Genomic DNA, 27,207 nt, shown 5'->3' with positions numbered 1-27,207 from the left:
AATACCACAGCACATCTGGAATGGAAGAGATGTGTTCATTATTTCTGGCCTAGGCAGAGAAGCCTTAGAATACAGGAGGCACATAGAAAGCTTCTTCTTCATGAAGCCTTTGCTTACAATTGTGAAATCTCACCCACTCACAACTGAACTCCAGACTATGTTTATTCTTAAAGGAATACTGAATCATGCAGTCTGTGACAAAATATGGGCTGTATAGCATTAAATATTCTTGTGCTAATTGAATACAGTCTGAATTAATTGCTCCCTTTAATTTAGTTGAAACATGATATAGTGAACAATGAAAAAAAAACATTTAGTCTAATGCTTATTTGGTTGAAGTCTGATTTTATAGAATGTGGTTTATTTAATCATAGTAATGTAATATAGTTTCATAGGAGGTTGCTAGGTTGCCAGCCCTAGAGTCCTTACAAGCTTAGCTGTGTTAATCCTGGGTTGCCTGAACTGTCCTTGGTTAGATGGATGTAATTTGCAGAGCGAGTCTATGATAAACACCTATAACTCTGTTCATGAGGAACATGGGTGCCACCCCTGGGGTGAATTTGTGGACCTCCATCCATTTGTCAGGTTGCACTTGAATAGAGTCAGTGAGGAGCTCTGCTTCATGAGGACTGGAAGTTTATTCCAGAGTAGCGGCAATCCCTGGGACATATATCTGTTTCTCTAGCATGATCTGTTAATGTCACAGGCTAGGTTAAGATTCTTAGAGTGAGTGACTCTTGTGCCATTTGGCCTGCAGGTGTACAGCATATCCATCATGGCAGTGTCAGAGACTGTACTGTATGCCAGGCACAAGTCATCTCTCAGAAGTCTATACAATACAGAGAACAGTGACAGCACTTTCAGTCTATCCACGTAAGTCATGGTTTGGAGGCCCTGTATTTTCTTGGTGAGAAACCTCTGTGGTCACTTCAACTGCTGCAGGTGTCTAGTGAGGTTGTGAAGAAATTGAAAAAAACTTGTCATCTGTGTTAGCATGTCTGGCAGGAGATTTGTGTATATTCTCAGATTAACTTGCATTGTATGACCCCCCTTTTAGACCGATTGTTGATGGGCATGGTTCGATTACTTATGGTTGTGCAAAATATGTGGATAGCATTCTAAGATTCTTAGTGGAGCAAGAGCCGCAAATTTGCAAAGACTCTTGGACCTTTCTAACTCAACTAAATAAAATTACTTTCTACCAAGAGTATGTGTTCCTCACAATAGATGTTACGGACCTTTATACGGTCATACCCCAAAGTATAGGTCTGGTATGGATTAGAGACTTTATGGAGTTGAGGCATGTTAGTGACAATATTATTTATGTGGTTGAAACCCTTTTGGAGACTGTTTTGTCAAATAATTATATGCTCTTCGATGGACAAATGTATTTGCAAAAAACAGGGGTGGCAATGGGGTCACCCTGTGGTGGGAGCTTCGCCAATTGCATTATGGCATACTGGGAGCGGACTTTCCTATTTAAAAATAACCTGTTTCAGAACAATGTCGCTTGGTACACTCATTACCAAGACAATATGTTCTTAATCTGGAAAGGCCCTATTGAATTGATTAAGGAGTTCATTACCACTATTTCCACTTTTACTGACTTTTTTGAATTTACGTACAATCTACAATTGAATAGTATTGAATTTTTCGATATTCATTTGTTTAAAGATGTGCGCAATTGTAGGTTTAGAAGTACTATAGACAGCAAACCGATATACTCAAATTCATTTCTCCATTTCACTAGCTGTCACCCTTACCACCAAAAAAGAGCGGTTGTCAAGGGCCAGATGGTGAGGGCAGCTAGGATGATTTTGGATGAAAGTGAATTCATTGATGAATGCGAACTCCTGAAAACCATGTTTGTCAATAGAGGTTATCCCCTATCTATGGTGGATAAAATCTTCTGCGAAGTTACCACTAAGAGCTATGCAGGGTATTTTAAACCCCTTCTTGATAACAACATCTCTGAAAGCAGTAATGAAGCTGGTTATGAAAATAATACTACAAGTAGAACGGAAGTTCATAGATTTAATACTAGTTTTCTATGTACTTTTAGCTTAGACTATTCATCTATAACAGAAATTTTAAATAAGAATTGGGCCTTAATTTTAGAATACACGGGTCTCCAGAAGTTTTTTGGAGAAAAACCCAAAATAACTTATAGGCGAGGGGTTAACCTCAAAACACTTCTTGAATATCAAAACAAAGCAGTATCGAGTAGAGTTACAGGGATGTTTAAGTGTGGTGCTTGCCATTACTGTACCTTTTTGGATACTGGGAACCAAGTCATTATTAGGGATAAGCTCTATAAAATCTATGGCAGATATTCCTGTGAAACGAAAAGTGTGGTTTACTCTGCATGCTGTCAAAAATGTGCTGCTTTCTATATTGGGAAAACAGAAAGAAAAATAAAACAGCGCATTTATGAACACCAGCATGCTATGGGCAAGAAAGACACTAATAATGCCCTTGCAAGGCATATCATCACATTTCCAGACCACAGTTTTAAATTTGCAATATTAAAACAGATTTTAGCTGACCAGAGAGGTGGTCCATGGCAACTAAAATTAGAGACTGAAGAACTAGGCTGGCAAATTAGAACTGCAGCCTACCTACCTCCTGTGCTAAATGAACATGTGTCTGTTAAATGTATTCTTAAATATTTAGCCCTGAAAAGATAGTTAGTTTTCCTCTAATATTATTTATTTCTTGTTTTTTATTGTTGCCTAGGATTATTTAATTAATTATCCCTTAAGAGTTACCCTGTTTCAAAGGTTTGACATCTTTATCATAGCAGTTAAGGGTAGAGCAAGTATTTACCAATAAGTGATTTTAACCACAATGCCCTTATGTATACATAAGCTTATAAATGAATGTTTATTTTAAGTTTTATGATATTTCTTAAGTAGGGTTTATTTAGAACTGTACAGAGAATGTATTTTAATAGCATAATTTAATTTTGAAATACCGTGGGTTTAATGTTTTGCTTCCTACACATTTGGCTGCCCGATTCTAGTATGTTAGCTACTGTTAGCGTACTTGTGTTTTGCTGATCATTTTTGAAAGTTAGTTGTTTTTAAGAAATACATTTTTAATTGAATGATTAAGTTGCTTATGGATTGTCTATATAATGCTAGTTAATTGATAGATTTGTATCTGATGAAGAAGCATTGCCTTTTCTGAAAACGCCCATTAAACAGTATTTGGTTGTTTATACCGCTCCGTCTTTATTACTCGCTTTTTTGTTTTAAAAGTTTTTAGTTTGTCAGTTTGATTCTTGTATTGTATGCCAGCATGTCTAATTGTGAAACTGTGAATACGTTTTTAAAATGTTGAGAATTTCCCTGTTGAAACAGAATGTTTAAAGAATCTGTCAGTGTTTTGATACATTTGTAATTGTGCATGTTTGAGAGGTAGTTTCTAAAGTACTGTGGAGAATCAGCTGAACAGTAGGAATTTGATTAGAATGTTCCCGGTTGCTAGGTGATTATTTGAACAGCTGATTGACAGGAAAATAACTTTTTCAAACAGTTGACTGTTATTTTTAAAATATACATTTTAGACTATTAAGCTGTGCAGTTAGTCAAGTTTTGTAAAGAAGAGCAGTTTGTGAAGAGTTGGAGTCATTTACAGTGCTGTGCAGTGATACCTGAAGAAAAGAGAACTCACCTGAAACTGTAAGCCTTCCTTTGCCTTGCTGTTATGTGATAGAATAGATCATGGACAGTATTCTCTAGTTAGATTAAGAAATCTTACTTATTAAGATAGAGTTTTTCTAAAATGATGGACTTCTATCCTACAGTTTAATTTTACATTTCTGGTGATTGAATTCTGGTGTTTATTGAAAGTTATTGATTTACATTCTTGTAACCATTTTTCTTCTTATTAAATGTTTTTCATTACTTTACATTGTGGCTGGAAATCAGTGTGTTCTTTACAAATTAGAGAGTGCTTATACCTGTTTGATACTCCCCAGGTCCCCTTGAAAGCCTGGCTGCTCTGGTCATAGCTATCATTTATTTTGATATTTAATTTTCATAATTGGACACCCCTTTAGAAGGGCAAGAAGGCACTCTGATTGTTAGCAGCATTGTCATATTATTTTGGGGAAGGGACACAGCTGGAAAACTGTGTCAGGCTTTCCCAGAAGTGTTTGGCAATGTGTGATTTAAATTTACTTTGGGTGATAGTGTATCAGAGGTCTTAAATGGGGACACATTGCTTTGAAGTGTGTAATAAGGAGTTACAGTAGGGGTGGACAGAAGTATGAAGTACTGTCCCAAATTATATAGCATGTTCCTGTTATGCTCTTAGGGGAAAATTGTGAAATATTACTCCTGTTTAAGTGACAGTTTCACATTGGAGTCAGTAGTGAGGATTGAAGCTCCTTTGTTACTGACCCAGGATAGTAAGGGACGTCACATTCACTGTTGGCATTTCAGTTGGATATAGCCAGATGTCCCAGAGGTACATGCAGAGGGGAGCATTGTAGTCTATTAATGGTCTGATGAGGGTTGAGTACAGTGGAGTTATAACATCTTTATACCTCAGTGCGGTGCTCTTGCTTATAATATGTGCAACGTAGAAGGTTTTCCTTGCTGCTGTGGAAACTTGGTTGTCAAAGTTCAAATTGCTATCTACCTGTGTTCCCAGATCTCACACCACTAGGCTTGAAGTTAGGGCATGCTGTAAATGTTGTAATTATCAAGGAATTCTGTTTTGACAAAGGGATATTAATGCATTTTTTACATTTAGTTTTAGACCATTACTTTGGCACCAGTCATTTGTCTGTGTTAACCCCTCCTGTAATATGTTAAAATCATTGGGGGACTCAGTTATTGCACCCAATTTGCAATCATCAGCGAACTTGGTAATTCAAAGGCCATCTATTTTAGCCTGGACTTCTGAGAAATAGATTCCAGAGAGCAAAGGGCCCAGCACAGATCCTTGCGATATACCACTAGTGATGGGTCTACTGGTAGAGGTGGAGACACTAACTTTGACAGTATGTGTTCTGTCAGTCAGTCAATTGGCTACCTATCTAGTGACATAAGGGTTAATCCCAAGCTGGAAGAGTTTCTCAATGATACCTGAGTGAGGGATTGTGTCAAAAGCCTTGGCTAGGTTGAGATAGGCAGTATGCACTGTCTTACCTTCATCCAGGTCTTTGGGGACTTTCTCAAAGAGGTCTGTTAGGTTTAATAAGCATGATTTACCCCTAACAAAGACAAACTGGGCTGGGTCTAGAGTTTGAAGGTCATCTATGTCCTTATTGATAATGTCATGATGATTCTTTCCATGGCTTTGCAGATGAGGCTGGTTAGACTTATGGGTCTATAGTTCCCAAGCCAGTTGATGGTGCCCTTTGTGCATGGAGATTACTGTTGCTGTTCTCCACTCTTCTGGAGCAAAGGCAGTTCTCAGGCTATGGTTAAAGAGATTGCCAAGTTGGCCCCCTGCGTCCTGGTTTAGAGTACTTAATAAGCAACCTGGGGTGTTATCTGGTCCCACTGAGGCCGTGTTTTTGGCCTTGGAGAGAGCAGATATGACCTCATCTTTAGAGATACTAGGCAGAGGACTGGTGTCAGGTATGCTTTGGGGTATGACTGCTGGGGATAGGGGGGTGAAGTTTGCACCAAATCTGTCAGCTACCAGGTTGGCAATTTCCTCCAGTATAGTATGAATGGTATCATCTACTATCAGTTTGGCACATAGCTGGGCATTCCCTTTTAGCTTTCAGACATAGTTAAAGAATGCCTTATGATTATCCTTAGCTAGGATGCTATTTTACTTCTGTAATTAGCTTTAGAGGACTTTACAAGATGTGAACTGTACTTGTTGTTGATTGACTTGAGCGCACGTGTGATTTGACAGATCCTGGCACCTGACAGGCAGCTGACCGTGACAATATCCTTATCCAGCCTGGTGAGGGGGATATCTGTGTATCTCACTATGGAGTCACCCATGACCAAGACATTAGGATTTGAGGTGTTTTGCTTTAGGGGCTTATTTGCTGAGACACTGGCATATCTGTTATTATATGTAGCAGTTTCTATTTACATAGCAGTGTGTGCAAGTAGATTACATTTGAGAGGTCTATGATCTTTTGGCAGGATTCTAGTGAGTACCTCCACATATGTGGGTTTATGTGTTATGACCTCATTTTGTGTGAGAGGTGAAGTTTGTGTGCTGACAACTTGTTTGATGTCGAGTATTTTGTTACGTGAGAGGACTGATTCCAATTTTATAGTGTAATTACACCTGTCACATAGGGTATTTGTTTGTTTTAGGAGTAAATGGTTGTCAGTATACATGAGGCAATTATTACATTGTCTCAGGATGCCCATGTCAATCAAGCTGGGCAGTGAAATGATAGGAAACTGCCCATCCATTATAGCAGGTTTTTACTGTATGTACTATTAAGGAAGGGATTGGGCTATTTAGACCAGTTTGTGTGGTAGGACTAACAAAGGTGTTAGTTTTGTTATTTACACATCTGCAATTAAGCTGAGCGATATGAGAAACTAAGAGGAAAATAACAAGTTCAATTCATATACCCTTAAATTGATGCCGCAGGCCAGTCAGATTAGACAATACACTTCTTTACTTGAACTAAAATACAACTGAGCTATGTTACCCATGCATATACATTTGAACAATGAACTACAAAATAAAAAGTTTTAAGCAGACACATGGCATTTAGAAACATGCCAGCAACATGTTTCTGCTCTTTTGTGTCTGACATGAAGCTCTTTTTGCTCTTGTCTTGTGAATGCACATGAGTTGAGTGTTCTGCACTATGCACTGAGTTGAGTCCATTCACTGCCCTTCCCATCTCATATCTAATCCATCCCCATAGCATTACTTATATATTTATTATCAATCATCTCTCATTCATCATTATCATCATCAACCCCATTTTACCCATTTTCTACATGGGGTCAGGGTATCGTGTCACTTGTCACCCTGTGCAATGCCACTTTCCTACCTTATTCAACAGTCATGCTTGACTGTTTGCAGATCTTCTTTCACATAATCCACCCTCTTCTTTTGCTGGGCACCCCTGTTTCCTCTTGTCTTCTTCCTGTCTGTCCCAAATCTTCACCAGATTGTCTTCCGCTTTCCTGCACATGTGCATGAACCACTATAGTCTGTTCTCTTTGACCTTCTTTCCAAATGGAATTATTTGGGATTCTGCTCTGATGTCCTCATTTCTTTCATCTGTCCCACAATGTGCACCCTACCATGTTTCTCAGACACTTAAACATCACCTCTAACTTCTTCATCTGCTCTGCCTTTACTGCCCAGGTTTCTATACCATACAGTAGTACTTGTCACACCACTGCTGTGTACACCTTACTTTTAAGCTTCTTTGGCATTCTTCTGTCATATACTACCCCTGGCACTGTGCCAGGTGGCTGTAGCCCCTCTGATTTTAGCTTTGAGCTCCTCATTCAGATTTCCGTTCTCCTCAACCACCCCTTACAGATACGTGGAACTGTTAACCTGTTCCACAAATTTCCCTTCTATCTTAATTCTCAACATCCAATTTCTCCCATTTTCTGCCATTACAACTGTCTTATATGTACTCAGTTTCATCCTATGTGCCTTCAGTTTTGAATTCCATTCCTCTACCCTTTGCTGAAGTTTTTGCTCAGAGTCTGCTTGGAATGCCATGTCATCTTCATATCGCAACTTTTATTGATTTTTTTCCCCTCTGACGTGTTTGCTAATGTAGTCCCCCACTAGTGCAAACAGCACTGGTCTCAGAGCTGAACCGTGGTGCATACCACCTTCCACTGGGAACCCCTCCATGAGACAGAAAACTGTTCTTACTTGAGTTATTGGGTGCTTGTACGTAGCTTGCACTAACTCTACCAATGTTTCCAGGACTTAGAACCACTGTAGGAGTGGCCAAATCACCTTTCGTGGGACCTTGTCATTTGCCTTTTCCAAGTCAAGAAATACCTAATTGAACTCTTCAGCTTCTTTTCAAGTATCTGCCTCACTGCAAACATTGTGTCTGTTATGCTGCATCCTGATCTGAATCTGAACTGCTCATTTCCAGGCTTATTTTCTACTACTCTGCATATTTGTGTGATATGAGTTTGATACCTCTATACTGCTAACAGTTGTTAATGTCCCCTTTGTTCTAGAGCACTGGCACTAGTATGCTTATTCTCCAGTCATCTGCGATACACCTTTCTCTCCACACTGCTATTAGTACCCTCAGGAGCCATTTCTCCCCTATCTCACCCAGCATCTTCATCATATCTGCTGTGACCTCGTCAGAGCCTGCTGCTTTGCCTGACTTCATTTTCCTTAGTGCTGCTCTAACTTCTTCTGTAATGGGCTCTCCTCTTCCCTCGCCTTAGGTTGTGTCTGGGTACTACAGTCTATGTGTTTTCTTCATTCAGAAGCTGCTGGAAATACTCGTTCCAACTGCCTTTGATATCCTGCAGACTGGTGATCAGGTTGTTGCTGGCATCCCTTATGAGTGGTGTCTGACTATTTCCTTTATCTTTCTGTCTTTGCCTTGTAACCTGATAGAGTTTCTTTGTGCCATCCACTGAGTCCCTTTCTAGGAGTTGGTAGAGTGTCTCTGATGCCTTGTTCTTTGCTATTGCAACTTATCTCTTAGCTTCTTTGTTAGCCAACCAGTATTCCTTCCTAGCCAGGTCCATTTTTTCTGTCTCTCACTTTTTCCTGCACTCCTTTCTTTGGATGACTTCCAGGACTTCTGCGTTCCACCATCAGCTTTTCTTTTCTACCTTATTTCCATACCTAGCTTGACCACATATCTGTTCTGTAGCCCTTATACATGCTGCTTTGAGGAGCTGCCATTCTTCTTCAACTCCACCTATTTCCCTCTCTTCTTGAGGTTTTAGAGCCCTGAGTAATTCCTTGATCTGTTGTCCTTTCTCTCCAGTCAACTTTCAGGTCTTCAGCCTGGTCTCTGTTAACCTCAGAGCCTTCTCTGCCATTGCTTACAGCTGATTGTGGCGGGTCAATATTATATGTTCGAAGTCTAAAAACTTTGAATCTTATATGATCGACTCCATATGAGTGATGTTTTCAAATATAAAATATAAACAAACTAAAAACTAAAAACCTACCTGAACGCTCTATGTAGGGGGGCAAGCCCCCCTGCACACCCCACTACTTAAATATAGTCAACTTTCAGGTCTTTAGCCTGGTCTCTGTTAACCTTAGAGCCTTCTCTGCCACTGCTTACAGTTGATTGTGGCGGGTCAATATTATATGTTCGAAGTCTAAAAACTTTGAATCTTATATGATCAACTCCATATGAGCGACGTTTTCAAATATCAAACATAAAATGATGTCGATCATTTGAGATTCAAAGTTTTCAAACTTCGAACTTATAATATAGACCCGATTGTGGCAACCAGTGGTTTATGCTGTGGGCTGACTGTTTCACTGTTTCACTGAGGATGACTTTGTAATCATTGATTCTACCCCAGTGCCCTTTCCTTACTAGGAAGAAGCCTACCTAAATTACATGTTGGCCACTTTTCTATGTGATCTTGTGACTGTCTCTTTTTCTGAACTATGTGTTAACTATCATCAAGCCATTTGCCAGACAGAAGTCTAGAATGGCCTCTCATTCTTTACTGCTGTTGCCCTACCCCTGTGTCCCCAGGCAATTCTCATATCCTGTTCTGTCTATCCCAGTATGTGCATTCAGGTCACCTATTATCACCACCAATTAATGTTTTCCTGCTTTATCAAGTAACAAGTGCTTTTTCTCACTATCACAACCCTACTGTAGGCCATAGGCTGAGATTATGAATACTGCTATGTTATTACACTGGAGTCTGATTGCCATGAGTCTGTCACTAATTCTGATGACATCCCTAACTATCTTCTGAAGTCTGACCCTCACTACATTTCCCACACCATTTCTAGCCTGTCCTCCTCCTGAGTAGTAGACTCGGTATCCCAAGTCAAGTGTTGTTGCACTGCCCTTCAATCTTATCTCCTGGATACAGAGGATGTTCAGCCTCCTCCTTACCATCATGTCATCCACTTTCAAACCTCATCCTGTCAATGTACCTACACTGAGTGTAGAACTTCTTTGTTTGTGTTTGGTAGGTTGATTGGTTTTACATCCGGCATTTGCTTAACAGAGCAATCCCAGATAACCCAAGCTGGGCAGTGCTTATTGACACAGGGCTGCTGGGCTTTATGGTGGACACACACTGGGCAATAGGAGAACATACACCCCCCCACCACCATTAGCATGGGTCCCTGGCATAGTCCAGAGCAGGATAGGTCCACAACCCACTTATCACCAGCAAATAACCATCCCTATTTTTTAACACCTTTATTGAATGATCACTTGTGATGGATGTTAGCACGACCGAATCACTCAGAGCCATATTTTACACCATTGATTGGCTAGTCCTGCCACGGTGTGCAATTTGTGATCTTTGTTGTACTATCTTTGAGGATACTGTGCACCACAGTAGATGCCCAAAACAGTTGGCCTATTCAACTCTTCCCCCTATAAGGCACCATCTAGAGTCTGTGCTGCTGCCCACAGCTCTATTCTTAGGTGAGTTTAAGATGGAAGCACTCAGCTTGTTTTTTGGAGGTGGGAGGAACTCCCCAGAGACACAGGGAGAACAGACAAACTCCACGCAGGCATTGGTCAAAGCTTAGGATCAAACCCTGTACCTTGTGCATGGAAGGTGAAAAATCTTAACTGTTATGCCATCTGGTCCTTAGATCCTTTAATTATTTTACTCATATATATATTCAACTACTTTAAAAAAAATAAATAATAAAACAGCCTTTTATATCCACTTATATATACCTTTTAATATATATTCCTTCATTCCTCCACTTCTAAATGTAGCCACTATAATAACCCTCCTCCCACCTCCTTCACATATTAACTGTTCAATGTTATGTAATTTACACGTGTCTACCGCAGGAAATTCAACAGTTTGTATTGGGGATCACTATTTTCATCCCCTACTCTTCTGTACCATCGGCTTATCTATATGCTTTATCTTCTAAATAATCAATGCAGATCCAACAGTGACACCATTTACTGCTCTTCTATGACATCTGATTCTCCAAACGTTATTTTTCAAACTCACATTCTTAATACCTGTTGATAAACATCTGCATCCTTCTTTGTTTTCCACTCACAACCTTCATCTTCCTCCTCTGCCTTCCACTGTCACATCTGGTATAGATATTCTCCCTCTTTTACATGTTCAGTATTTCTAATCTGTGCTATAGTCCCTTCTCCCGTAATTTGTACCCACCCAATGTTCGCCATGCTTCATTAGTGCCTCATCGCAACAATGGTGTTCTTCCTACCTAATTTTTACTTATACACTCACTCAGTTTCCCCAGCCTGAAATCCTTTTTACTATCCCAGTTTTGCAAACTATGTCTATTGCTACCAAGCAATCAGCAATGGAAAAATGACACGCCATCCTGCCTCCTCACTGACACCCCATGTCCTCTGTTGATTCATTCCTTCCAAACTACATTCTGCTGATAACCCATCCCTATGCATTCATTTCATAGAAAACATCCTAGTGACAAAATCAAAATTACAGAAAACAACATTTCATCCATCCTTATACTGCTCTGGGGTAACTAGGAAACTGGGCTAGGTCCCCTAGATTCTTGTACAGTGGTACTAGAAAGATTATTCTCTATCACATTTACTATCTTCAACTACTTTAGGCTAATGGTGACAGTCATCTAATCTGGCCCCTTCACCAACTGGTATTAAAGGGCATTTTTTATCCTCCCATCTAAACCATTCTTGGCCTGCTACCTCTGGACTAAACATTAGTCATATTAATGTGGATTGCAGATGTAGTAAGGGAGAAGTGCTGAGGACATTTACTGAACTTTGCGATCCAGAAAGCTTATGCATTACAGAGAAATGGCTAACATACATCACTAACTATGAAGTTAACATTCTAGTATATAGTTTCAAAGACAGCTTAAATGCACATTACTGAAGCCGTGTCAGTAAGCAAAGAAAGCAATATCTTTCCTGCCAGGGTCCATCTAGGTAATTACAATTCTTTTAATCTTGCACCAATCGACATTCCACCAAAAAATCTCTTAGTTATAGAAGATGCTCTTGCATGGAGTGTACAAAATTACAAATCAGAAATCTGACACATTAAGTGATTTAACTGTAAAGCACTCTGTCCCTCCCAATATGACATGCAAATAAACTGCCTTACCCACCTTGTGGCCTTTTCTACTTAGGTAAACACTTTGATAAGAAAAACAGCCACAGGAATCCTATCAGACTTCCCCTACATTTTGTTGTTATGTTACAACTGCTTAAGGACTCCGTCAGATGAAACAAAGTGGGCAAACTTTCAACTCCACACTCTTTAAATATACTAACTGCACAATTGCACAACTGTGGCAAAAAAGACTACACAAAAAGAAGCATTGCTGGCACATGCATACAAATTGTACTGGCTCGTCTTTTCTATGGTAAACAGTGCTTGATGAGTTCATTATCAGCAAATATAATTGCTGTTTAAGCACACTTCTTAGATACTTGTACCTGTTAACCCGTTCAACTATTTACCCTTTATCTCTAGGTTCAGCTCCTTCTGATTTCCCCATTTGCTGTCATGACAGCTGTCTTGTCTCAACTCATTTTCAACCCGGATCTACTTTATATGACTGAAAACTCAAAATACTGAATTTCATTTTACTGAGACCATAACACCTAATTTTCAAAATACTGAAAACTCATTTGTCTGAGTCTCATTATACTGAAAGTTTTCAATGCTGAATGTCAAAATACTGAATTTTAAGCCATAGACGTGAGGTCCTATTGATGCTCTTACTCATTTGGTCTTATCCAAGGACAACTTTCTTGTGGATTACATACAGCCAATATATTGTACACACTTTTATTTGTGTTGGGTTGGGTTGCTTGTGTATATATCAGTTTTTGCTTTTAGCCTGACTTCCACTAACTCCTGTCCTAATTATTGTACTTCTCTTTTGATTTATATTTTTATAACAAATATCTGTTGTAGCCATCACATTCTCTTGGTTATTATTTTATTTTGTTTTTTGTCACTAATTAATCATTACTATACATGTCAATGTCATTATTTATTCCCTTTATATTGTTTATAAACTGGGCGGCCACGGTGGTGCAGCAGTTAGCGTTGCCACCTCACAGCAAGAGGTTCTCCGGTTCGATCCTCAGCTGGAGTGCCTTCTGTGCGGAGCCTGCATGTCCTCCCTGTGGTCAAATGGGTTTCCTCCGGGTGCTCTGGTTTCCTCCCACATGCCAAAGACATGCTGTAGGTGGATTGGACACTCTAAATTGGCCCTAGGTGTGAGTGCATGCATGTGTGTGCCCTGTGTGGAAGGTTGGGCTTGCAACTCAACACTGTAAAACTCCACTGCCAGTCATGAGCAGACAGGTGATCAGCTGTGGCAACACCTAACCGGGAAAAGCCAAAAGAAGAAGAAGAAGATATTGTTTATAAACTATAGCTGATCTGTAGTTCTTCAGGATGTAATAGAAACCTTTTGATTTCTCTGATGGTATAATAATGCTGCTGATTTTATTTTGACTTGTGTAGTTCATAATCCACATACAACCTTATTTCTCTTATTTGTGTTAATAACTATATGGAAAGACAGTGGACTCAAGGCTTGACCTCTGGGATTCACCATTTATGCACTTCACCTAAATTAACACTGAGAAACCTACATAGTCAAAACTGAGTGTGTGTCATAACAAAGTAATCTTTTTAAGGTATCATTGTGAAGTATGCCACCAGAGGCTTTAACCATCATGTTCATGTTGGTTTTGTAAAGAGGCGTCATGTTTGCCATCTTCTACTCTAATGATGCATATCTTCACTGCTTTTCAGCACAATGACCTTCCTAGTATGTAAACATACTCGCTAGGTACGCTGACATGAATGCTCACTCCACCTCATTGCCTATCAACAATTACCTTCAGCTTCCAAATGATTTAGAATTTTCCTCTAGTCATATAAATTGCCTCAAAGTTGTTTCAAATAAATGATTTTTTTAAATCATGTTTTGTGTTAGGAGGCCATACAGTCATTTCAAACTACATTGATAAGTTCTGTGTTTGTTTACTGTCATTTAAATATCTCAATGCCTCATTCTGAAGCAGTAGAGATAACAAATAATCCAAGAGTACTGTCAAGACACCTTTTGCATTTCTACATGTTTTGTTCATGTATATATGAATGTGCAATACGTACATAACATGATGGAGGATGAATGATATATCTGTGATATGTATATGCATGTCTTTTGTGGATCTGTCACTGCATGTAGTGTATATGTGTGTTTATGTTTTTTTTATGAAGAATGCGTGTGTGTGTGTGTGTGTGTGTGTGTGTGTGTGTGTGTGTGTGTGTGAGTGCATGCACACGTGTGTGATTAGGTACATGCATGAGTGCATAAGCATTGCACTGAAACACATATTTGAAGAAACTTACCTTTATCCAGAACACCTGCTGAGTATACTAACCACTGATTGTTCACTGAAATCTTTCTTATCCTAGATATCTCAGCCTCCCAGGTTCAGCAGCTACACAATTCTCAGGTACTTCAGCCTGAAGAAGCCCTCTACCTCCGAAAGAAGAAGAAACACTCCCGCCAGGACCCTTGTGCTCAACTCTCTGCCCTGAAGGAAGGACTGGGCAAATATCGGCACCAGCCTGAGGATCAAAAGGCCATACTGGCCAGTATGGATTATGATGACCAACAAGAACATGCCACTTTGATTTAATGTCCAACATGGGCAACCTTAGGTGCATACTAAGTACTGGACCTCATTCAGATGCAGCTACTGCAAATAATGGACTTGTGCCAGCAATTTGGGGGATCATGGGTATAGGTCCATTTTACAGTGACTGCAATGTTAGTCTAACTCTCCTCTCTTATTTTTGTACACTCATTTATAAGTGGCAGGTCAGTGTGTGTGCTAACAGGCTGACCTGTCACTTTGCATAGTAGCTAGTAATTTTATTTGGAATATATAATAACTTTTACTTTTGAAATGGAGCTAAGGTTGATTGGAATACAGCCTTATGGCTCAATCTGCTTTCATAATGTCTTATTTTTAGGAAGAAGAAAAAAAAGTTAAAGTGGACCCCGATGATAATTTCAGTTACCAGTTTGGAGGCCACTAGCTTGGTTAAACTGGCATACCACTGGATTGGAGGGGAATAAAGAGTAAACAGTCTAGCTGTCATGGGTTAGTCAAAGTCAAATAGCATTTGCAAAAAAAAGAAGGAGAAAGAAAAAAGAAAAAAAAATCCATGTCATTGACCAAAAGAAGCTTTTGTTTCTCAAGTTTCATCTCACAGAAACAACTGTTTGTAGTTAATGACAGTGACTGAAGCAAGGAGGTATTGTGAGATTACCTGTGTATAAATACCTCTGAAGTCATGCCTCGAAAAATGTACAGTAACAGCTAATATTGTTATAGTTACTAATTTTCTTTTCCCCTACATAATTCCTTGTCTATTAGGTTTGGACTACTTCATTCATATATTTAATAATATTTCTTTTTTTGTGGATATGACAGACATATATTTTTAACAGTGTACAGCAAATATTAGAATGAGCGAATAAATGCTTTTAGAGATAACTTTTATTTCATAAGGAGCTATGGATTTCAAAAGAAGAAATGTTAAGATAAAAAAATCCTAAGGGTTAATTGCTAACAATGAATCTAAACCGTAAGAATGTGAATACTATTGCCTGTGAGAAGGCTTGATTTAAGTGACTGGCTGCAGTTTCTTAATTATATGAGTGCTAACCACTTACATAAAAAATGACAACGCAGTCAGAAAATAATAAGTTTTACAGCAGCAAAGTCAATAATGGCCTATCCTAAAAGTGCTAGCGATCTGCATATCTTGCTCTCCTCTTTGTGATAGTGGAAGTGACTGTTCCATTTCGTCATACCCTGAGGTCAGTTAAACAATCATAATAATTTAAAAAAATAACTAAAAATAAAAGTATACAGGCATTGTTTTATATATTAGCTTATTAGCATTCCTTTCCTTCGCATTCCTTTCCTTTAATTATACTACTTAATAGCATTTTTGTTTTACATATTTTCAAAAAGGAAGGCATTCTGTCTCTCTGGGCTGTATGTTCAGCAAGGCTACATCAGTATTAATATGAAATGGCATAGGTGTATAAACCTGCATAGACATTTCTGATGTGTAGGACTGGTATGATTTTGAACATTGCGATGGGTTGTCTATCTCTAATTTATCTCCTTTATAGGCAAAAACTGTTCCTTATGTACATGTATGCAATCAATTGGGAAAAATGTTTCTTTTCAATTTAGCTGGCAGAGTTATTAGTAAATCTACACATATTTTTCATTTAAGATAGACTTGTCAGCTCTGACAAAATTCTAATTACTTGTTTTAAAACAGTATACTTTAGGAGTTTCTTAAATTAGACAACCAACCTGTGTCACAACTGAATGTTGCCAGCTTGTGTAATATACTTACCCATTTACCAAACATATGCACCACTACATTCTTATAATCCCAGTATGTAAAATGTGCACAATCTCACAGATCAGCTGTCACCTTCTGAATAGTAAATTAAGTTGATTACTGTGAGAGATTTTATATAGTTCATCCAACACTTCTAAATAAATCTGATGTGCACAAATTTGGCAAAAAGGCCCACTTCCTAAACTGAACTGAAGTAAATTCAGATCAAGTTAAATAATCAGGGCACAGTACATTTCTCACAATAGTTAAATGATATTATTTAATGGATTTCACAAGTTGTGTTTATGTAATATAAAACATTTTCATGTTGATCTAAGATGATGTCTAGGCATAATGTTGATAAATGATCAGATCTTATTTTATGAAGACAAGACTTTAAAAAAAAAAAAAAAAAATAATTCTATCCTTTTTCTGAAAAATATTATATACCTATTTATAAGTTTTTCTAATGGTTGTGAGTAAATATTCTGGGAGGTAGGTAAGCCTATATACCAGAAACTACCATTAGCTTCTTGTCAGAAAACTCTAAATAATCCACAGAAAAGCTCATTATCTGTAGCTATAAAAGATATATCTGAAGTCATCGTATATTACACTGTTAGAAAAGGGTCCCGTGAAAAAGGTCCTTCTTTTTGCAAGTGTAATGGTTAACTCAATCAAGTAGTGATATAAACATATATAATTTTAAATTATTGCAGAGAAAACTGAACATTTTCTTGCTTAAAATGGGCTGTGTGCAAACAAAAGGATATGTTCATCCCAGTACATGTTTCTTAAACACTGTTACAGTTATTTTAGTTTCTGTTTATTTTTTTTTTATTTTTTGTGTATCTGTCAAAATGCCTTTGTGGTTTACAGATGGATGACAGGTACAGTTTTGGTATTGCAGTGATGTGTAGTTCTTTCCAGATTTTTTATATTATGTAGTTGTTGAAAGTAATGTATGGAAGGTAGGTATAAAAAGAGAACAGCACTACAGCCCTAGGAAACTAAAAGTTTTGGTGACCCCAACAAGCTAATCTGAAGTAGTAAGGAAACAGAGCTGGGTCACAATTGTCCATTTTAGTCAGTGCCACGTTACCGTCCATTTGCTTTTATGCACTTTGGTGGCAAAAAATTCCATTTTCTTCATCATTCAGAAAAGGTATAAATATGTTAACAAAGCTGTTTTTAAAGACAAATAAACAGCTTCACTTGTGAGGTCTGAAAGACTGGGATAAAAAATTACAGAAAATACTAAGATGCCTTTCCAAACTTCTAGACTGATTCCTGAATTTTATTACAGTAGTAAAATAAAGTTTGGAACAACTTTCACTATGCTGCTGCTGTTATTTATACCTCACCCATTTGTCCGGATACGCCAAAAGAACCATTTCTATTTAATGCAATAGATTCCTTAGTTGTTAGCTAAAGCAGCTAAAATGGTACTAGTTGTAATCTGGGTGCAAACTGCAAATGCCCAGAAATATAATGTAAAAAGTCTGTGGCAGTGAAATAAAAGAACTATATCCAGTGCTTAAGATAATCTTCTGAAGGGAAAAATTGGGTTATGCACAGTTCTTTGGTGAAATAAATCTCTAGTCTGATTGTATGAGAAGATAGAGATGTCATTGGGAGAACTTGATCTGTCTAAGGTCTTAATTTTAAATCATCTAAAATGCCATTTACTTTTAGAGATGGATGCGGAAAACATGGTTTGGCTCATTGGTATTTTGATTACACTATTTTTTTTTTACACTAAACCCATAACCTCTTGCTTCTGGCATTAGAATAATTTATTCCTTCATGTGGACAGTACAAAATTGTGACTTTACTACAGACTTAAGTAGTATAGAGCAATGATAACATTATGAAAAAATTCCAGTTTTATTGATGATGTTAGCAATAATAATTTAAAAAAGTTCTTAAAGTTAACAATAGGATAACAGCTGCAAAAGCATCTGCCTGAAAAAGGGAAAAGAGACTATTCTTAATTTCAAAGTCTGTCACTTGAAAATGATTCTTTTTATTTAACTTCATGAGTGCAAAAGCTGAATAAAGTGTGTGTCCCTGGGGTTTCACACATTAATGACAACTCATCTGTGAGGGAGAGACACTATAATAATCGTTGCTGTCTATAAGTTATTCCACTTCTGATACAGTGACCTGCTCAAGTATTGATAACTTGCTACATATATAGAGCAGAATATTGCTTTCAAGGTGCTGTGTTAAGTGTTGTGATGGGGCACTTTGGCTGATACTATACTGTGAGAACACTTTTGTGTGCAAAGTGGTGCTAAAAGCCTTGAACTTCCTTCATTTCACTTTACACGTCTTCTTTGCCAAGAACAACGTCTTCCTGCATCAGAGCTCCTTAAGCAGAAACTTAGCTGGCCTAATAACTGGAATCATAAGTATTAATGGTGTAGCAGGTGACTATAAATGGTATCGGCTTATTTAGCTGTAGTACAGCTCTTTGCATGCAGCAGTCAGTGTCCTTAGCTAACTGTAAGTGTATTACATAAGCGAACAAATGCCTGCATCACTCAAAGGCTTCAGTATTTATAAGGCTGTGGCTGACTATTTATAGAAATGTTGAGGTGTCAGTTAAGCTTTGAAATGTTAAGGGGTAGGGCAAACATTGAACTGCATCAGTTATTATTAGGTGGGCATTGGGCTGATGAGGGTTTTTATATGTTATTTCAGAGGTGTGAGGTGGTTTAATATTGCACTGTGTGCATGCAAGTCTGAATGGCAGCAGCCATTAAAAAAAAAAACACTTGCTTAACAAAGGTTACTGCCATACGGTGACTTAGTGCACCACACAATAAGCCTAGGATCTCATCTGCAATGGGTTTTGACATAGCACATGTTTATTTTCCTCTCTCCATTGCCCTTTGATATTGGAAAGTGTAGACAACTTTTGCCAAAGCACAGTTCTTAAAACTATGATTCATCACTTGTGTAAAACATATTTATCTCAAGGCTGTGATTAAAAGGCTGGCAACAAGAACACGGGCTTCGGCAAATCATATTAAGAAATGCCATATAGGTTCAGAGATTATTACTAGGCTAACTCCCCTTGTGCATCATTTTAAGCCTCGCCAACTACCCCATGTGAGAATCAAACCCTGCACCTTGTGTTTGCAAGGTAAACACCTTAACCATTATGCCAACCTCCCACCATATTTCTTTTCTTGACCTGATGTGAACACTTGCTATCACAAACATGTCCTGATAACAACATAGTGCCAATTTTGTGTCACCTACTGTCAGATACAGAAGTCCACGCATGCATGGTATGGGCTTTGGCACTGTAAGAATAGGTGCTGGCTTACTGTGAAGTTATTTTAGAAGGTATTTTTCCTAAACAACTTCACTGTGTAATAGGAACTAGCCATGTTAGTCAGGGTGTATTGTGTGGCTTTATTCATTATCTCTACATTTACACACTCAGGTTTCCCTCTTACGGGTAGACCTAGCTGACTATAGTAAATCATAGATTAGGTATTGTGTATTATGTTCAGTTGATTAAAATCTCCTGCTTCAGTAGATCATGAAATGGCAATATGTGACTAAGCAATTTATTGATCAAGGGGAACAGGTTACTGTGAGGTTACTTAAACTGACTGCACTCTCATTATCATAAAGGCTGAAAACCTAACAACAAACAATAGTCATTAATTCAAGACCAGTCAATAAAATGTTACACTGATAAGCAATGCAGTATTTCTGAAAAGATAAACAGATTTTAGAAGAATAGCAGATGAAAAGCTTTGATTAAACCTACCTTATTCGTAGTTTTAAATATATACATTTCTCAGAATGTTCAGATTAACCAGTTGACATATGAGAAAAGATGAACTCTGTTAGAAGAGTTCTAATCAAGTTCATCTTGGTCTGGGGAAACATCTTAGAGTGAGAGAGAAAGCTGTTTAGTCAGCAAAGTAATTATTTACAAAAAATATATAAAAAAGGGCTGTAATGTTTTATCTTGTTAAAATATATTTCATAATGTAGATTTTAATAGAGATGTTTTCTCTGAAATTATTGAGATAAAGCTTTTAAAAGCTATTAATTGTGTGGACAAATTTAACTGAGTTGCATGTAAATAACTCTCAAACTATAACTTGGCCAGTTAAGTTGAAACAGTATAGAGAATGAATTGGGAGATAGCCATGTATATACTGTACAGAAGATTGATTTTCTTGCATGGGGGAAAAAGTAAGTTTTACGATGTGCTTACCTGCGGGATATCAGAGAATAGCTAACAAAGTATGGGATGCATTTTGAAAATGAGCTTTAGCAATTGGAAAGATACTCTGCAGATTCAAATTATGCATCTAATAATACAGATAGATGGACATTTTCCCTTAAGGGAGACAACTACATCTGTCTTTTCACTTCATTAACAATGATTAATATTATTCCATGGGACGTTACATTGAAAACTGTTTAAAATACTTAAGTCCTGTCCATTTTAATACCTTTGTTGTTGTTTAGCATTGTTTCTAGCCATCTCTATAGAATCAGCATGTCATCATAACATTTAGCCCTCATGCAGGTATTTAGGAAAAATATATAAAATAATTCATATTCTAGTAGAGCACACATTATTAAATTAAAATGGAGTTTGGCAGTAGCACTGCAATAGTCTTCTATTAAATGAGGTATGGTGGGTAGAGGTTATTAATCATTCTTGGATATAAAAGATGCTACATGTCTTTAAAAATGTAGAAGGTGATACACGTACGTTTTATTTTTCAAAGTCCACTTGTGGAGTTACTTTTCGGAAGCAGTAACCCTCAGGTATGCAAAACACTGACTCACTGCTCATAACTCAGTCTTGTTACAGAGCAGAGGGGTTGTTGCCATTACTTCTGTGCTTTTTTTTGTTTTTTTTCTATGGAAGTTGTCACTGCCTGTTTGAATGGCTTTCCGTGTATATCCCAAAATGACATAATGGAACAAATTCCTTTTTCGTGGGTTGGTAGAGAGACCCTTTAAAGAAGCTCCTTGTTGCTGCAGTTAATGCATAGCCTTCATAAAGTAATTGCCTTATATGCCTAATGCATTAGCAATAGTCACAATACAAAAAGCCCTTTGAAGGAACTGGGGTAACTGATTTCCACTCCAAACTATAGTTACAAATCTGCATGGTTATTCTTTATTAAACTGAAATAAAATAATATCTATAAAGAAAGGCAGGCACATAATGGCAGACTTTATAACTTATTGCAGCTTATACACCAGAAATAAACTATCCTGTATGAACTACTCATAGCTGTACCCATATAAGTTTTTGCAAATACAGACCAAGCTAACAGACAGAGACAGATATGTTATATATCACGACCACCCACATAAGAATGAGCTAGCGAACAGAGACAGATATGTTATATAGTACTGCCACCCATATAAGAATGAGCTAGCGGACAGAGACAGATATGTTATATATTACTGCCACCCATATAACAACGAGCTAGTAGACAGAGACAGATATGTTGTATATTGCTACCACCCATATAAGAACAAGCTAGCAGACAGGGACAGATATGTTATATATTACTGTCACCCATATAAGAATGAGCCAGCGAACAGAGACAGATATGTTATATATTGCTGCTACCCATATAAGAACAAGCTAGCAGACAGAGACAGATGTGGTGTATATCACTACCACCCATATAAGACCAAGCTAGCAGACAGAGACAGATATGTTATAAATTACTGCCACCCATATAAGAATGAGCTAGCGGACAGAGACAGATATGTTATATATTGCTGCTACCCATATAAGAACAAGCTAGCAGACAGAGACGGATGTGGTGTATATCACTACCATCCATATAAGACCAAGCTAGCAGACAGAGACAGATATGTTATAAATTACTGCCACCCATATAAGAATGAGCTAGCAGACAGAGACAGATATGTTATATATTACTGTCACCCATATAAGAACGAGCTAGCGGACAGAGACAGATATGTTATATATTACTGCCACTTTGACAATATGTCTGGGTACAAGTAATGAGACTCACACTGAGTAAGCCAAGAAAAAACATTTGGCATTTAATGATAAGCACATAATCACTAACATAGCACCCTACGGTCATAGAACTCTTCCCCTTCAGGTATATTGAAATGTTCAAACATAAGTACATTTTTTATGTTAAATGGTTTTCTTGATGCATTGTATGATATTGGACAGCATTGTCCACGCTGGATTGCATGATACATAACCAAGAGGTTTTAGATCTCACCACCGCAGACACGTATGTTACTTGATAGTTGCCACTCTCCTGTAGCAGGTGTCTCCTACTGAAATAAATAATAAGTTTGAACATCCTGGCCATAGTTGTCAGTCTTTTGATAATTATGTCCTGCTGTTTCTCTGTAACTGGCTGATTGGTGTGTATATGCAGGTCACACAGGTGTATTTACAACTGCATGTGTAAACATATATTGTGACTTTTGAACAGCAAATGCATTACACAGATAATTCTACTTGTTGATTGGAAATCATTCTTCAGAATTTACCTCCAGGCAAAAATAAGAGCTAAAGCAAAGTTTTCTAATACTTAGGGAATTGCATGCAAAATAAAAACCTTTGCATTAAAATGGAATATGATGGTTGTGATCTAGATACTTATTGTATTGAAGCATCCATAAAATAACTGTATTTTATTAGGGGTTATTATTTAGGTAAGGCAGGTGTATGAGAAGCCTGGGTTATTGGAATGGCTAATCATATTTGTGGTGTGCTTTCCAGAAAAGATTGTTATGTTTTTTTCTGTATTTTTTTTATAGTATTACATAAGGCTGACAACATATGTGGATTGACTGTGATATAAAAAAAATAAGTATCTAGCACTAGTTTTGCTGGTAAAAGTAAAGAAAAAATGACCTTATGCTGGGATTGTCATTACTGGTATATTATATTATGTGATACAAAGGAGTAATATTAAAGTTTCTAATTAAAGAAAGATAGAGAATTGCAGAAAATTATCGGTTGTAATCAACTATTAGGATACATCATTCCTGAAAAGATGCATAAGTTAGAAACTATAATATATGCACAGAAAGACAATTATATACAATACTGTCTCACTGTCAATTAAATAATTAGGAGAGATTTTTTTTATTATTATGACACATCAGTTTAATTAACTGTCAGTAGACACTTCACTTGCAGTCTTACACCATAAATGAACTGATTTCAGGAAGCATTACAGTGTAACTGAAGTGTAACATACAACATCTAAACCTATTCTACAACATCAACAGAATAGTTTGTAAGGACCAGTATATCTTGCAGAGGTTATTACTGCTCTGGAACAGACTCCCCATCCACATTAAAAAAAACTCTCATCCTTGACCATATTCAAGCACAGCTTGGTTCCATGGACAGTAATAGAAAATTTACCTCACGATTGCCCACTGTACTACAAATGGATAGAGGCAGCTCCTAAATGCTTTATCCCTTTCATGGGTCCTCTCACATTACCTATGATATGATCCCAGTTATTCTCACTAGAAGAAATATATAATTATTAGCCAAGGGATTGGTAAGGTCAGTCTAACACCAAACAGGATAGGTTAATTCAAGCAACAAAAGGGGCACTGGCTAGGCCTAAAATGGCCTACAAAGACAACTAGCCTACTTTAAACATCCAGTGTACATAGGATGTAGCAGTGCAGTGGCAGTCAACCAATAACTGGGCAAAACTACACATATGAGAAGGGTTTGTCCAATAAAAGCTTTAGTAAGCCTTGACTAGGTTGAGTTATAGAAGGAATTAGGATTCTATTTCCAGACAAAATTGGAACATTTTTAGACTATCTGCCATTTCAACAGAAGCACTTTGTTAGACCCCCCCCCCCCCAGAGTATGAAGAATCTGATATTTTTAAAATAGTATTTTAATGCTATCCACAAGCTGCACTTCATTTTAGATTCTATACCACTATATTCTTCTCCCATTAGGTAGTCATGTCATTTAAATCATCAAACCTTTCTAACTTAAAACTGTCTAGGACCCTGATTGAGTTATGAGTCACATGTGCAGCCATTACTGCACCTTCACTATTTAAATAACTGAGTTTGAAACTTCGTCATGATATAATTACCTGCATAAAGAATATAAAGCAAAGAAAATTCCACAACACTTTAAATTATCTGTTAATTTGGCAGACATTTTAATAAGAGGTATACAGTCTGCTCTTGATTAATATCTCACTCACGACTCTCAGCTAGAGCATCTTCTGCGTGGAGATATGCGTGAATGGGCACACCTTTGTTGAAGGTTGTGCATCAGGGCTGGTAACTCGGCACATAAAAATCAACCACCAATCATTAGCGGACCGGAGTTCCGCTGTGGTGACCCCTAACCGGGGAAAAGCCGAAAGACGCAACAACAACAAATGAGTTTAATATCAGAAAATCACTAGCAGTAACTTTGCTGATAATGCAAGTTTGGAATTAATAGTAAATACAAAAGGGCATATGGCTGGGTAATGTCTACACTGTGTCCCTCTTCTTATGTTTTATCAATGCTTAGTGGATAAAGCAATTGTTAACTATCAGATGTATTCACTGAAATATGGGTTGGCAAAATGAGTGTTAGTGATAAATTGATGTTGGCTTTAGTTTTAGTTGAATCATTTTCAGTAAATATTCAGATATTCCATTTGTTTCTTAATTATTTTTATTAAAAGTTTTAACAACAAAACAACAATGTATAATATAAGAATGATAGAAATTTGCATTACTAAAAGAACAGTAAATAAGAAAATATTAAAGAACAACAAAAAACTATTTACAAAGGTGTCTACTATATAACACAAATTCTAATAAAATCTAATACTGACATTAATTATTTAACTATTAAAGAATGTGTATCTAGCTGTTCTTTACATTTCAACCAAGCGTTGTAGGAAGAAGTGACTCTGGTTGCTCTTGTCTTGCTTGTGATACGTTCAAGTTAACATACTTTCATTGCAATGTTAATTCTTCCCTAGTTGGAATAGACTCAGTTTTGACAGTACCAGCATAGAGCTTTGTGTGGTGTCTGTTCAGACCTACTATAACAAAATGCAATGGCAGCACTGATTCATACAGTTCCTGTTGTGTATATAAAGCAGTGTGGATGAGAAGTGGTATAGCAGCAATAATTTTTATTTGCTAGAAAATATTTCACATTTGTTTCCAGAGTTTTATCTGACATTGTAAAAAGGGGAGCTAAACCCTTAAGTAAATGCTTCCGGTAAGAAGCACTCTGTAACATAAAATACTTTAAACCAGAAAGTGTAGTCTGGACTATATGTGTGTCTAAGAAAATGGGATCTATTTTCAGCTCTTTCATTGTACAGATATTTTATCTGAGAATAATTTCCTTTGAACCAGTGATTATAAATTTAATTTCTCATCTTCTTTCTTTTTATCAGCAGTTCTTAAAAAATGTAACTCATTATAATTTCTATATTGTATTCTGTTTCTCAAAATTAATGCAAAATGCTTAATGAATTTAGGGAAAGCATTAGTTCTGTTTAGGAAATTGTGTATTTTAAAACTAGCAACCAAGTGGAACAATGCTTATTTAGAACCCTTTTGTAACATGGGTGCCTAAAATCCCATGTGTTGTAAAATAGGTATTTGTTTGTCTTCCCAAGTATTTCCTTAAGGAACTTATTAAAATGTATTTAATTCCATGTGAATACCCTATAGCAATTTCATTTGTAAAAATGGGAAGCATTATTTTACTATTAAATGGGACAATGCAGTACATTTAGTAAGGTATTATTGAACTGGTGTTTCCTATCGACTTGTTCATGACAAACAATCGTTACCTTTTGGATGATATATAATAGGTTGATGAATCACAAGTAGGTGTTTATGTAGTACCTAAATATAGTGAACCAGATCCTGTGGTAGCCATTGCTTCTGAAACAATGTACTCATGGCACTATTCATTACTAAAAATACGATATGAAAAATGTCAAAACTAATGTGAATCCTATTGCTTTCTTGAATGGTGCAAACTAGTTCACTGTTCATGAAAAACATTTCTAGATAATATACACACAAAGAGATTATACTTTGTTGTTGCTTAAAGTTCCATTGTTCCAAATACACAAAATCATAAGTTCTATAATTTTGTACCCATTAAAGAAGCTGCTTCAAGCAATACTGTATCATATGACAGAAGTAATATTTTAATATTTTCTTTACATATAGCTGTGTTACCTAAGATGTACTCCTTATTTAACAGTTATTGGTACACTGTCATTTTTGTGTGAATAATTATCGAATGTGGAAGATTCTGGCAGTGATACAGGGTTGGCCCTTCATTACACTTTTACCTTGAAGGGCCACTCTAGAGGGCTGGTTTGTATACAAAAACAGTAGGGATAGTGCATACTTATCAAGCCTGGAAGAACAAAACTTGCACATCAATTGCAAATGGTGCTGCATAAACGGGAACATTATTACTAAATGCTTTCTAAAAATATATATTTGTACTGTATATTGAGGTGATCAAATCTGAGTGTTGTATTAAATGGACTTCTATTCTTGCAGCTGGAATTCTACTTCTGATCTATATCTGTGAATGGCAAATTCTCATAAACATATATTTTGATAGTGATATAGTCTACTA

General features: G+C 37.1%; 1 protein-coding gene across 1 annotated transcript in view; it reads left to right on the top strand.

The window, feature by feature from the left end:
- Window positions 1-16,410, top strand: part of IGSF9B (immunoglobulin superfamily member 9B) — a 3,189,659-nt gene extending 3,173,249 nt beyond the window's left edge. Inside the window, exon 22 of the mRNA XM_044081131.1 lies at window positions 14,589-16,410. Within this exon, the coding sequence (XP_043937066.1) occupies window positions 14,589-14,815 (227 nt within the window). The 3' untranslated portion in view covers window positions 14,816-16,410. The remainder of the gene's footprint in view (window positions 1-14,588) is intronic.
- The last annotated feature ends 10,797 nt before the right edge of the window (window positions 16,411-27,207 follow it).

The sequence above is a fragment of the Protopterus annectens genome, chromosome 8.part0 (assembly GCF_019279795.1).
Source record: "Protopterus annectens isolate FY-2018-M chromosome 8.part0, PAN1.0, whole genome shotgun sequence".
NCBI classification, from domain to species: Eukaryota; Metazoa; Chordata; order Ceratodontiformes; family Protopteridae; genus Protopterus; species Protopterus annectens.
The sequence above is the reverse complement of the archived record's forward strand: the minus strand, read 5'-3'. Positions and strand labels throughout refer to the sequence as shown.